At 44.0% G+C, this 12,898-nt stretch overlaps 1 protein-coding gene across 2 annotated transcripts; it reads right to left on the bottom strand.

The window, feature by feature from the left end:
* Nucleotides 1–749: 749 nt before the first annotated feature.
* On the bottom strand, nucleotides 750–12,052 carry SEC13 (SEC13 homolog, nuclear pore and COPII coat complex component). 2 transcript variants are annotated; one of them, XM_032784242.2, is made up of 9 exons: nucleotides 11,940–12,052; nucleotides 9,736–9,780; nucleotides 8,283–8,398; nucleotides 6,927–7,078; nucleotides 5,422–5,555; nucleotides 4,661–4,794; nucleotides 3,954–4,074; nucleotides 2,891–3,037; nucleotides 750–1,599 (listed from the first exon to the last, which is right to left on the bottom strand). In XM_032784242.2, exons 1-9 carry the CDS (start codon nucleotides 11,940–11,942, stop codon nucleotides 1,492–1,494), a joined length of 960 nt encoding a protein of 319 aa, XP_032640133.1. In that variant the 5' UTR covers nucleotides 11,943–12,052; the 3' UTR covers nucleotides 750–1,491. The 2 variants fall into 2 exon arrangements, with proteins under 2 accessions (XP_032640133.1, XP_032640134.1); XM_032784243.2 differs by lacking the exon at nucleotides 9,736–9,780 and having other exon boundaries at nucleotides 11,940–12,007.
* Nucleotides 12,053–12,898: the final 846 nt, after the last annotated feature.

Genomic DNA, 12,898 nt, shown 5'->3' with positions numbered 1-12,898 from the left:
GCGCTAGGGTTTCTGGTGCCCTAGGCGCCAGGACCTTTCGCCGCCCCGCGCGTGGGTCTCACAGCTCCCTGACCCTGGGAGAGGGGTGCCCTGGGCTGCTGGGTCGCGGCGGCAGCTCCCTGACCCGGGGGGGAGGGACGGGACGGGACGCAACGCCCTGGGCTGCCAGGCTGCGGTGGCGGCGCCCTGACCCGGGGGACACCTTGGGCTGCCAGCGGCAGGCAGCTGCTGGCAGTTCAGCCCCTCCAGCAGCAGCAGCTGCAACCATTTAAAAAAATGTTTGGGTGGCACCACTTTTTGGTGCCCCCAAATCTTGGCACCCTAGGCAACCGCCTAGTTCGCCTAACTGGTTGCACCGGCCCTGCCCTCAGGCACGTGAGGAAGGGTCTCCACCAGCCTCCTGATGTTACTGCTGGTCACAAATCTGAGTTTTTTTTGGCAGTGAAAGGGAGGGATAGTAGTGGGGAATGGCTAACTGGATGCTGGATAGACACTCATGGTAAAACCACTGCAAAAGAAAGGCTGTGTGGCCTAGTCAAAAGAGCACTCTGACTCAGGAGAGCTGGGTTCTATTTCTGGTTCTGCCACTGGCCTGCTGGGTGACCTTGGGCAGGTCACTTCCCCTCCTTGTACCTCTATTTCCCTATTTATAAAATGGTGATACTACTACTGACCTTTGTAAAGAGCATGGAGATTTGCCGAATATGAGAGCTACATATTATTTCTCAAGTTAACACAGAACACCAGGGTTGTAACCCATAGGACTTTATTCCATTTTTATTTAAACCAAAAAAACACCTGAGGTACAATACACAAAAGCGTCTAAAAAAGAAATAGTTTAAAATTAATAGCTTTGAAGATTTGGGAAATTTTTAAATAAGAGTTTAACCTAATTTAAAGGCAACTTGTCAGGCAATACCTTTGTACACTTCACTGCTCCTTTGCATATGAAGGTAGTCTCTGTGCTGTCCTTCATCTTACCCCCAAGTTGTTTTCACTAGAGATCAGGATCTGATTCTCTTTTGGTGAAGGACTCAGGCAAGTCTTTACAGTACTTGAGTGGTGAGAGCACAGCTCAAGCCAAAAGCTCTCCCAGCCCTCCTCTGAAGAAAGGGATATTGGGCCTTGGTCAGAGGCTCCTTTTCACCAGGAGAGCCACAGCTCAAGTTTCAGGACTTATCTGTCATGTCCTCAGTTTAGTCAGCCAAAGTCTTCCAGCCAAAAGAGCAAGTCAGACCCTGCTCATGCAGAGGAAGGGAGGTTCTGAATACATATCAGAAAGGAACAGCACAGGACACAGTATTTTGCTATACAGTTCATCTTCAATTTCAGAAAACTGAAATTAAGGCTGATCATCAATACTGTGTGTGTAGCTTTTACCATAAATGGTTAGAGGGTATTCAGATTTTCCTATATCTAGAAGGGTCATATGAATCATTTAAAGTGATTAATCTCCTTGCATTGCAACTAGAGTGTTATTAAATCCATCTGTCACTGTTCATTCTGCTGACCCTCTGTAATAGCAGACACTGCTCCTTGGCCCTTATTGACGTCGCTGATGCACACCCATAGTCCGTCTGATTCCTTCCACAAAGTGACCTGAAAACAGATCAAGAAGGAGAAGTATTAGCCTTAGTAAAATACCAGTATTCTTCCATTCCTGTCTTTTGGAGTTCACTGTACACCACATGGTCTTTCCCCACCACTGTTCCTTTCATACACTTTTTAAAAACTCCTCTGCATATTGCTGAGTCCGGGCACCTCTTGATATGGCTCCTTAATTAGCCACATGATTGCGCCTAATAATAAAGGTTCTTCATAATGCTCTCAACCCAGACAGGGACTGACATCCTAATTCATAAGTTCTGACAGTTATAATGGCACAAGGAAGGGATGGTATGTTAATATCCTACAAAAGACACTAACTGAAGTCTTATTCCACCTGCCATCAAACAATACTAGACCTCAATTCTAATTATACTGCATCCCACAGGATGCTGCATTTCCATACCCCCAGAAAGGATTGACAAACTGCAGTGCTAAGTTGTTGAACAGGAGTTTGGCCTTTCTGATGAAGAGAACAGGAAAGGTAATGTACAATAAATAGGTAGCAATAGAATACTTAGGATAAGAAGGTTCCAAGATCAGAAGAAAGACTTAACACCTCACTTAGATTCACATGACTGGTAATGTGAAAAATGAAACCTAATACAAGAGACTGAATTCCCAGATCAAGCTGGTCCTCTCTGTGTGATGCTACTGCTGATCATCTCATTTAGGTCAGGGTAGCTGGTTAACTGACCAGCACAATCTGGACAGTGCAATTCCCTCCAGAATAAATTCTAAACTATACCCCTACTCAAAGCGAATGTATACTGGAAGGACTGTATTTTTCAAAATACACCTCTATACCGATATAACGCTGTCCTCGGGAGCCAAAAAAAAAAATCTTACTGCACTATAGGTGAAACCACGTTATATCGAACTTGCTTTGATCCACCAGAGTGCGCAGCCCCACTCCCCAAGCACTGCTTTACCGCGTTATATCCGAATTTAGGTTATATCAGGGTAGAAGTGTACTCCAAAAAATTTAGCTCTCTAGTGTTTTAAAAATCAGGTGTTTAACTCTTTCACTGAATGAAAGAGAATCTTATTTTCAAACTGGCTTTAAAGTATGTTGTTGAGAGGACTGGCCTGTACATCCACTAAAGACAAGAATGAAGAGAGCCCTTAATGCTGGACTGGAGACTACACCAGAAGTCATTTTCTTGATATAGCCCAACTGAAAATTTGGATAAAGCACCTAACAGTTCAGAGCTTAGGTTAGCATTGTGCTCCATCAGTTAGCTCTACTAAGAGCCACACGCAAAGCTCAAGCCACAGCACTCACTTTATTGTCTCCTCCTGACACAGCAAGAATGTTTGCAGTAATAGACCAGCTAACATGCCAGACTACATCAATGAACTTGTGCAGCAATTTTGGTGACCATGAATTTCCAGAGGCATCGTCGCATGTCCAGATGAACACTCTGCCATCCTGGGAAAAAGCAAAACAAGTTTGTAGAACCAATGGTGCTACATCGCAATACTGAAACAAGATTATCTGGGCTTTATAGCTGCACTCTGCTCACTTCAAAAAGCAGCTATAACAATCTGGAAAAAGTCACTTTATGTGCATTTGTTTAAAAAACACCATGACGACAACAGTTCTGGACAGGCTTGTTTTTTTTAAGAGGTCTAAATGAAAAATGCAGAAACATTAAAGTGCTGTTTGGGTCAGAAAAGTAGCTATTGACATAATCCTCCTCAAAAGATCTGCTCTCTGAGCATTCTGGGTCACATCAGCTGAATTTTCTGCCATAAATACATTCTTGTTACTTTTTATTCTGCCAGTTTTACAAAGCAAGCTGGTTTTTCTCTGGCACATGCAGCAATGGAACTGTTCAATAAATACCATTTGGAAAATCTTTATTACTGCTGAGGATATAGGAACCTGAAAGGAGGACTGGACCCTCAAATCTCAGGTTGTCTGCAGGGCTAACAATTTGGCGAAAAATATTTTTATTTGTGAAATGGGCAAGTTTGATCCCAAGTCATTAAGAGCTTTTCAGCTTAGAACAACACTTCCTGATGGAACTCCTGTACCCCCTTTTTCCTTACTCTATCAAATGGTTGTCTTAGCTGCATTGATCTACTCCTTCATTCTTGTCAAATATGTCTGTTAAGCATCTGAGCTCAAACTCTGTAAATATTTCTTAAGGGAAGTAGTGGAAACCTATGACAGCTAAGTACAGATGGGGCACAACATTCTAGAACAATGGATTGGCATGACGACTGGTTAGAGATGAAAAAGCTATACTCTCTCCCACTTGATTACCATTCATACAGCACAGCAATCTTGAAGTGGGTGGCTTTGTCAGAGCCAGCATGTTTCTCACAGATGAGAATCTTACCTGTGAACAGCTGGCAATGGTACTTGTTGGCAAACCTATGGAGGGAGCCCAGGCTACATCTCGGACCCAGTCACTGTGAGCCTCCAGCTTCTGTTCTTCCTTCCACTGGGCATCTTCCTCTCTGAAGGGATTGTAAGACATATTCATGCAAGGAAAGGAGCAGCAGCAACATCCCCAACTTCTCTGCTTCTGCCTTCCATCTCCCATTTTGGAAGGTGGAATTTTATTATGCATTCAGTACTCCTGAGAGGGTGTCTGATTTATCCGTAATGCTGGCAACATAAACATCCCTTTCTTCTCCCCCTCAGTGTAACACAGGCCTGACTTGAAGGGACAGTTGCTCTAGGGACAAAAAGAGCATTCAGTTTCCATGGTCTGTTCACCTCTTGGCTCAACAGAGTTGGAATTATATTCCAACAACTTCGGACACAGCCAGTGAAAAATAAGTTCAAAGTACATCTGCTTCTCACTATATAAACTGAAGCAGGATTGTGTTGAGTATTGACCACCATAATAATGCAATAGGATGCAAAAAAGTTATGGAACTGTTAAGAGAAAAGCTTTTAAAGCATGGAAGACAATATGGAATTGCTTAAAATATTGAGATACCGTCAACGGCATATTTGGGGGATCAGCAAAGAAACTGTTCCCTTTTACAGGAAGAGGAAAGAAACAAAGTCTCTAATTCAGACAGTGGGGATACTTACTTCCAAATCTTGATGAGGTTGTCACAGCCACCCGATGCAAATCTTTTGATGTAATTTGGTTTTTGGCCAGACGGCTGGTCAATAAGGCTTCCTGGTACAACTGCAGGGGCCCAGCTAACAGCATTACAGCCAATCTGTGCAAGAAGAGAATTTACTGTTAAATTTTTTACCCTTTAAAATTAAAGATGCTGGAGTTACAAGAGATATCATCTCTACCTTCCATACTGCTCCAGGGGAGCAGGCATCCAGGGATGACTTCTGAATCCAAGTTTCCTACACAATGCTGTATTAAAATCTGATGAGCAAGTAGACCAGGTACAGTCTAATCTCAACACAACAGTTCCTGAAAAGGCTAGGAATGGCCAGGGGCGCGCACACGGGAGGTTTAGTGGACAAAACTACACCTTTCACATGCAAGTGGCTAGATGAACCGATGTCTGTTTTTACTAAGGTAAAACAGTGCTGCAGCTTTGAATGACTACTGTTAAAGGCAACATTTGAAGTCACTGGGCAGAGCTGACACTCCAATCATATCTCATTTCCATTTTATTTTACTGTTCACAATGTACGATAGCTTCCCGCATATATTTTACTCTTAACAAAGACTCCACCATGTTTCATCTTGGGAAACCTCCTCTCCTCACCAAGTGTGAGTCACTTTGCTGTTCTCGGTCTTGACTTAGACTGTAAGCCCTTTGGCGCAGCAATAGTGTGCCTATAGAGCAACATGCATGTTCATGGAGCTATAGAAATACACTTACAGTATGTGCATTGCTGATCTTTTTGATTTCCCACTGCCCATCGCCCGTGTAGCTCAACAATGAAATGGCCCCATCAGAGCTCCCGCAGGCCAGGATCAAGCCATAGTCATGTGGTGCCCAGCAGACGGAATTCACTGTCAGAAACATATGGAAGATTGGTTTACTATCAGGTGACTGACTGGTATGACACTTTGGAAGCCAAGGGTAAGGCACTAAGAAGTAAGTTACTTTTTTAATCAGCTTAAGGGTCCTTATTGAAGATAAAAATGCTGCAGGGATTTTTAAAGAATAGTTTAAAAGCCTGAGTTTCTTCTATGACAGCTGAGACCCCAGAACAGATCCAGGAGCTGCGTTTTAGGCATCAACATCAGATTCAGAGGAAAACAGAACAGCTATTTTGCTTTAACCCATATTTGTTTGTGCCAGGTGAGTACTTAATGGGAGCACAGCATACTACTGTGCTTAATTATGGTCTTCAGATTCCAAAACCCTGTTCCTTCCTACCAGGAATGGGAGTGATGCAGAGATTGTGTGTTCAGCATTGGCAGACAAGAGTACTTGAGAGATTCTGAACAGCACACAACAACTAGTGTGACCCCTTGCCACAAATTTCATGTAAGGATCCCTTGAGGGAAGCGATGGATGTGTGCATAGAGACCTCTTCGGCCCAAACCGCCGCCAACACCACAAAAAGCATTATTTGTAGTTTTTGTAAGTCTACAGTCATATTCTGTTAATGAGCTGGAATCTTAAACCTTAGTGTAGGCTTCAAGTCAGGCTCAGCTTAAGAAGCAAGTACCTCATGTTATCCAATAGCAGCTCAGTTGGCCCAGAGAGGTACGCAACAAAGACCCGATACTGCAGTCATTACTCTAACTAAACTGACAACGCATGAAGCAGCAAGATGGGGCACCTATATTTTTTCCACTCTTCCTGAGGAAGCTGAACACAGCAACCCCCAGTCTTGGAGGTTTTTTAAAAAAAGGGAGACCGATGTTCCAGAAAGGCCTGCCACTGTCACAGAACAGCCTCTATAAAAAACAGCACTGTAAACCAACCCCACCTCTTCTGAATGCATTCTTGCTATAGTGACCATGTACCATTCTGTTTGTAGCGTGCTGTATTATACCCATCTAGCATGAGCTGCCTGTAAGCTTGTTCAGTTAGGGATCCATTGTTGCCTGACATCTCACACAGCATACAATGCCATTCGTATGATGTTCATGCTATATATAATGAACTATCAAGCCAGAGATTGGCCACATAGGGAAGGAAGTACTATATTGTACAACTCTTCTCTCTGACAGTTTGATGGTATTTTATGAAATGGTCCTTTCCCCTCCACCCCTCTTATTTAATAAAAATGTTAAAATTTTAAACCCCCATCACCTTCCAACATCGTCAAAGAACATACACATTGTTATATGACAGGTGAACAAAAAGATTAAATTAAGATACCACTTGATCCCCTCTGCCCATTTACACGGTTAGAACACTCCACATACCCGAGGAGTCATGCCCAGTGTACTCATATGTCTTTTCCCAAGTGCCATTTTCTTCCTTCCAGACAATAACTTTCCTGTCGTAGGAACATGAGGCCAGAATATTTCCATACATGGGGTGAGCCCAGGCAACCTGCCACACAGGACCTTCATGGCTACAACAAACAACATTAGTTGGGAGAGATAAGGAAAGCATGGCATTTGAAGGGGAGAAACTCCCTTCAATCTTACCTGTTTCACAGCAAATTGCAAAGCAAATTTTTTTTCATAAGTAATGACCACCAGATACCTCTGCAGTGGCAAGATGAAAGCGGGAGAGCACTGAAGGGTGCAACTTGGATGCATTGGTTAAGATAAAAACCCAAATATTCATTTCACACAGTAGCTACTAAGAGCGCATATTTATTTCTAGAATACCAGAGATGTCAAGGTTTCAAGTTATTTTTAACTTTCTTGCTTTCTCCACTTGCAGTAAACTTTCTTTGTATTAAAGACAGACAGCCAGAGTAACTACTTCCCAGGAGGAATTTATAGTGCAGGTATGAATTATGCACATTTTTTTAAAAAAAACCTCACCTGTAGAATAAATATAAAATTAGAAAATTAAAGTTAGCTTAAGATTGGTTAAAGAAATGTGTTGTAAAGAAAGGCCTAACTAGCAAGTAAAAGAAAGAGCTTGAAAGAAAGGCCAGAAGCAATGAAGTGCAGAGGATGTCTGATAGGATTGACTGCAATAAGACAAACAGAATCTGTCTTAAAAAGCCAACACAGATCTTCTCACCCCACATGCCATGTTATTTCAAAAAATAGGGCCTGTGTGAACCCAGGTGCAAAGGAGAAAACAGAACAAAAAAATTGCAAAAAGGAGGGGAAAGAGGTAGAGAGGAAAGGCTGTAAATCTTAGCTGGATTAAGACTGGTAATAAGGGTGACCTGTCTCAAACTGGTTTTTAGCTGAAGTCAGTAATTGGCGATGACACCTCTTATTTGTTAAAGGGTACAAAAAGTATACTCAAAGGGTTCATTACTAATACCTGCCTGACTATGCTGGAGCCAACCAATAATGTGTTTAAGTCCCACCAGGTTTAGCCCATTTGTAAAAATTTTGATCAAACGCTTATAAACGTTCTGTTACTATTTGGATGTGGTAAGCTGCTTATTATTTACACTTTTTAGGCATGTTTGGAGCAATTGTATGAATACTATTTGGTCTTTTGATTTAATAAAGGAATTTATGGTTCATTAGTGTCCTGATAATATTCTGCATAAATAATAATTCCAATATCATCCCACCAAGCAATGCCAGGCCAATAATCCATTGATAAGTTACATGAGATTCTTTTTCATTTCACTTACTCACCCTCTCAGGTCAGCTATGAGGATCTGCCCTCCATTCCTTACATCAAAGATTTTTACAGATCTGTCAGAAGAGCAGGTTGCTAATCGAGTACCATAATAATCCATCTGAGCATCATGCTGGAAGATAATGGAGATTCCCATTAATATCTGCATACTCCTGCTGCATTAATAAATATTATGGATTTTATGTTTAACAGTAGCTGTAACAATTGTGAACTGTTTACCAAATTAGAGCAGTAGGATAAAAAGGTTAGAGAGCTTATAAGTTATCTTGTTCACATAAATCATTTCATTCCCCAGAGATATTTTCTTGCGCTAAACACAAGAGTTAGCTATTAAAATACAGATATTAAAAGTATTTTACACTTCTCTCTGACTTGGGTATATCACTCCACTACAGGAAAAAGTAGTAGTGTCTAGTAGTTAGAGCAAGAGACAGGAAGTTGGTACTCTGGGATTCCAATCTCTACCACTGTCTCTGTAGCCCTGGGCAAGTTACTTAATTTTATTTCACCTTCGCTTTGTAAAATAAAAAAAACCTGACCTACCTCACGTGTGTACTCAGAGGCTGCATTAATCAATGTTTGTAAGTCATTTTGAGATCCTTCCATATAAAGCACCAAAGAAGTGCAGAATTATTGAGAGAAGGCCCTAATCTTTTGGGTAGAAGACTCATGTTCTAAAGTGCTATTATATTCCTTATCCAAGTATACATGCACACATTAATCTTCCTCAATTTCATTCTTCTGAGTTCTCTAAGCAACAGCCTACATCAGGGTTTCTCAAACAGGGTTCACTGCTTCTGCAGGGAAAGCCCGTGGCGGGCCAGGTGTTTACCTGCCCCATTCGCAGGTCCGTCCGATCACAGCTCCCACTGGCCACGGATCGCTGCTCCGGGCCAATGAGAGCTGCTGGAAGTGGCGCTGGCCAAGGGACTTACTGGCCACCACTTCCAGCAACTCTCATTGGCCTGGAACCGCCATCAGCCAGACCTGTGGACCAGGCAGGTAAACCGGCCCAGCCCACCAGGGGCTTTCCCTACAGAAGCAATGACCCCTGTTTGAGAAACTCTGGCCTACATTCTTAGGGTTGTTGTTTTTCTCAGCAGTAAGTCTCAGACATCACAATGAGAGCTCTGAATTGTCTCTCCTTCCTCTCAACCAGCTCCACTTCTAGTTATCAACATATGAAACAGGTTTAACAGTTTTCCAGACTGTCTTTTGCTTTCTTCCAGCCAAAGTTGTAACACATCCCCTTACCTCCCAGTGTGTACTACTCACTCACTCAAGCTGTCACTAAGAAGTGCCATAAAGATAACCTCATTGAAGTCACTGGGATTGCACAGGTAACTGGGAGCAGCATTTTCCCCACTACTACACTTAGAAAAAACCAAAACAGTTTTGCTTTACTGAAGAAAAATCCTCAGCTTTTATTTAAAAAAATAAAATACTTACAATCATGTCCTCATGAGAGGTGTCCACAGTGTTAATTACTGACACCTGGGGGGAAAAATAATTTACATTTAGTGCAACTGCCAACTTGGAGACAAACTAACCTAGTTGAACCAGGGTGATTTTATATTAAAATACCTAGGTAAGATGTTTTCACCTATACTTCACTAAGGATACAACCCATTTCCATTCAGTAAGAACTTTGCCTCAAGTCAGTCTTAGTTTATCTTTGCAAATGTTGTAGTTAAGGCGCAGAAAGTATAAATAGGCATGCTTTGCTCTGGGTTTTTGTAAGTGTGAATTTAGCACTGACTCGGCTCTCCCTCGATAATGAAGTCCTCTCTTTTGTTAATGAGAGCGATAAAGCCCAGGCTCTGGCAAGTCAAGCTTCCCCACATTACCCTACCAATATTTTTGCCTCTGTCCTGGACAAACCACGTCTAGAGGGGGAAAGACAGCTTGATCTAGTCTTTGCTGAGGCTGTCAACAAGTGTATCACAGTGCCAAGAGTTTGGAAACCAAACTCATTTCACAGCCAGGGCCTGTACAGCCATCAGCTCCTAGTGATTTCAGCTCCTTAGCCAGACTGGACATGATGTAGCAATGCAGAAGTAAAGGATTCTACCCATCAATCCCCGAACTGTTCAGTCCCCCTAGTAAACTTTTTGGGGATGAAAGACAAGAGGATACCCTCACCAGACATTCAGAATGCAGGACTTCCCCACATTCTGACTTCATTCACCTGGCACTGCTCACTTCAGAATACCAGGGAGTCCTGTTTGGTTGGCAGGGTCAGCCTTTTTGCATCTATTTTGCATCTTGCTAAAAGCCCCTTTGTAAGAAGGCAACAATACCACTAGGTATCAGCTAAAATAAGGGGCAGAAGATCCAGAGTTTTCACTCCAGTTCAGACAAACAGGGCACAAATAAGTCACTTCACCTCTCTGTACGTCACCTTAAAATACAGTTCTCCAGTCTGTGAAACAGGGTTAATGATACCAAACATCCCTGGAGTGTAAAATGCTATATAAGGGCATGTCTACACTTACAGTGCTGCATCAGTGCAGTTGTAGCGTTTCAGTGAAGACATGACTATGCCAACAGGCAAGCTGCTATTGTTGGCGTAGTTAATCCACCTAAGTGAAAGGCAGTAGCTATGTCAATGGAAGAAGCTCTTCTGTCGGCATAGGGCTATCTACACAGGGGATTAGGTCAGTATGACTACGTCACTCAGGGCTTGTCTAGACTATGCAGCTTTTAGCGACAAGGATGTGTCAACACAGCCTTATAGCTAAAAGTCAGCATGTGTGAACGCACTTTTGCCGACAAAATATTTCCAGCCCCGTGAGCAGCATAAGCTTTGTTGGCAGGAGAGCGCTCCCCCGAACGAAGCTGCATTCACATTGCTGCTTGCATCGGCAAAACTTGTGTCTTTCCCAGGGGGGAGCTTTTTTACGTACCCGCGAAAGACAAATTTTGGCGACAACTGTGCAATGTAGACAATCCCTCAGAGATGTGGATTTTCTACACCCCTGAGTGACATGGTTATATCAACACAACTTGGTAATGCAGATCAAGCCTTAGGTATATAACAGACATCTATCACATGTCAAAGACAAAGCCCACTATGGCTGTTAAAGCTTATGTATCTTCTAAGGAGGCACTGCAGATTGTGGAACAGCCAAAGGCAGCAGCCGCTGCGGCTACGCTTCTGCTTCCTCTTCAAATAAAAGATTTATTTTATCTTCTCTATCCTACAGTCTACTCCCTCGATTTTTTTTTATTTGCTACCAATCACACAACAGGGTAAACAGGAGCACAGGGCCGTAAGGGGGCTGGGGAACTACTGAACTGGAGCAAGGGGCTGTTGGGGCATGGACACATCACCCGGCCAGGGGTCTGCAGGTGGGAGCTCGCGAGCCTACGACAGACGAGGAAGTGAGGGGCCCGCCCTCACTTCGGCCCAGGGTGAATGCGGTGAGACACACACACACCCTCCCCGCCGCCACTAGTCTTGGGGGGGGGGACCCCCTCCTGGGATGCGGCGAGAAGGGCCCGACCCGTGGGAAGCCCGGGGGGGGGGGGACAGGCAGAGGGCCCGGGATGGATCTGCCGCCGCGCGCAGATGCGGGGAGAGTCCCAACCCTCCGAGCCCTGGGACCCTGTCTCCCTCCCCGGTGGAAATCAGCCGCTCGCGGGAACCTTACCATGGCGGCAGCGGCGGACCAGTTTCCTACGGCTGCTGCCGGCGGGTCTCAGACGTGGCAACTCCCGGTCCGGCGATGAAGATGCCCCGGTCGGGAACACAAGCCCCAGGCTCTTCTTCCCGTCACGCAAAGGTTCCGCCTGCCGCTCAGGCCCAGCTCCCCGCGCATCTCGCTCACTCACCCCTGCGGGCTTGGCTTCCTTACCCACTGCCGCCTCTCAGGCCCTGTGCTGCTGCCCACCGCAGTGCCGCCCCCAGGCAGGCTTAGCCCCTCTAGCTCCAGTTCTCTAGCCTGTGGGGAGTATTCACTCTCCAATATGAAGTTAATGAGACAAAGGGAGGGGGGATCTAATTCCTAAAACATCCCTTCAATGATGCAAAACTTCCCAGGGGGCCAAATAGCATGTCCTGCTAGATTTCCCATTTCTCCTTTCAAGTGGACCAGGCAGCTGTCCCTTTACCCAGATTAAGGGCTTGCCTACTATGTTACCCAGACACAGAAGCCAAAAACCAGACAGGTGGCAATCCTAGGACAGGGAGTTGTTCCTGATTAACTCCAGGTGTGGTGTGAACACTGAGTCTGCAATAAAAATGCCTTGTTCCTGTTTAGCTGAACCATAGAACAGTTAATCAGGAACAACTTCACATGTGGGCAAGCTCTAAACTGTTTGTTTTGCTGCCCTGTTCTCATTATCTCAGTGTCTTTGAGAGAACAGCACTAGTGGGTTAGAGTTAGCATGAATTAACACGGCCCAGCCATACTCTTTGAGATAGGCCAAAATCTCAACTGAAACAGCCTCAAAACTATTGGAAGTTCACATCTGGCTAAAAACATCTTTAAAATCAGATGAACCAAAACTTCAGCTCCAAATATTTCTAGACTTTGGCCAGCATCCACTAGCCTCTCTAATAGGGTTAGCAACTTTCTACTTGCACAGAACCAAACACCCTTGTCCAGCC

This window comes from Chelonoidis abingdonii, chromosome 17 (assembly GCF_003597395.2).
Source record: "Chelonoidis abingdonii isolate Lonesome George chromosome 17, CheloAbing_2.0, whole genome shotgun sequence".
In the NCBI taxonomy this organism is placed as follows: Eukaryota; Metazoa; Chordata; order Testudines; family Testudinidae; genus Chelonoidis; species Chelonoidis abingdonii.
Note: the sequence above shows the minus strand (reverse complement) of the source record. Positions and strands in the feature narration are given on the sequence as shown.

Bases quoted from the DNA above. Each gene is read 5' to 3' on its own strand.
- SEC13 (XM_032784242.2), bottom strand. The intron at 5,556-6,926 runs GTATGTGGAGTG...TGTTTCTGACAG, and splicing joins CACTGGGCATGACTCCTCGG to TGAATTCCGTCTGCTGGGCA. The intron at 1,600-2,890 runs GTGAGTGCTGTG...ATCTGTTTTCAG, and splicing joins TGTCAGGAGGAGACAATAAA to GTCACTTTGTGGAAGGAATC.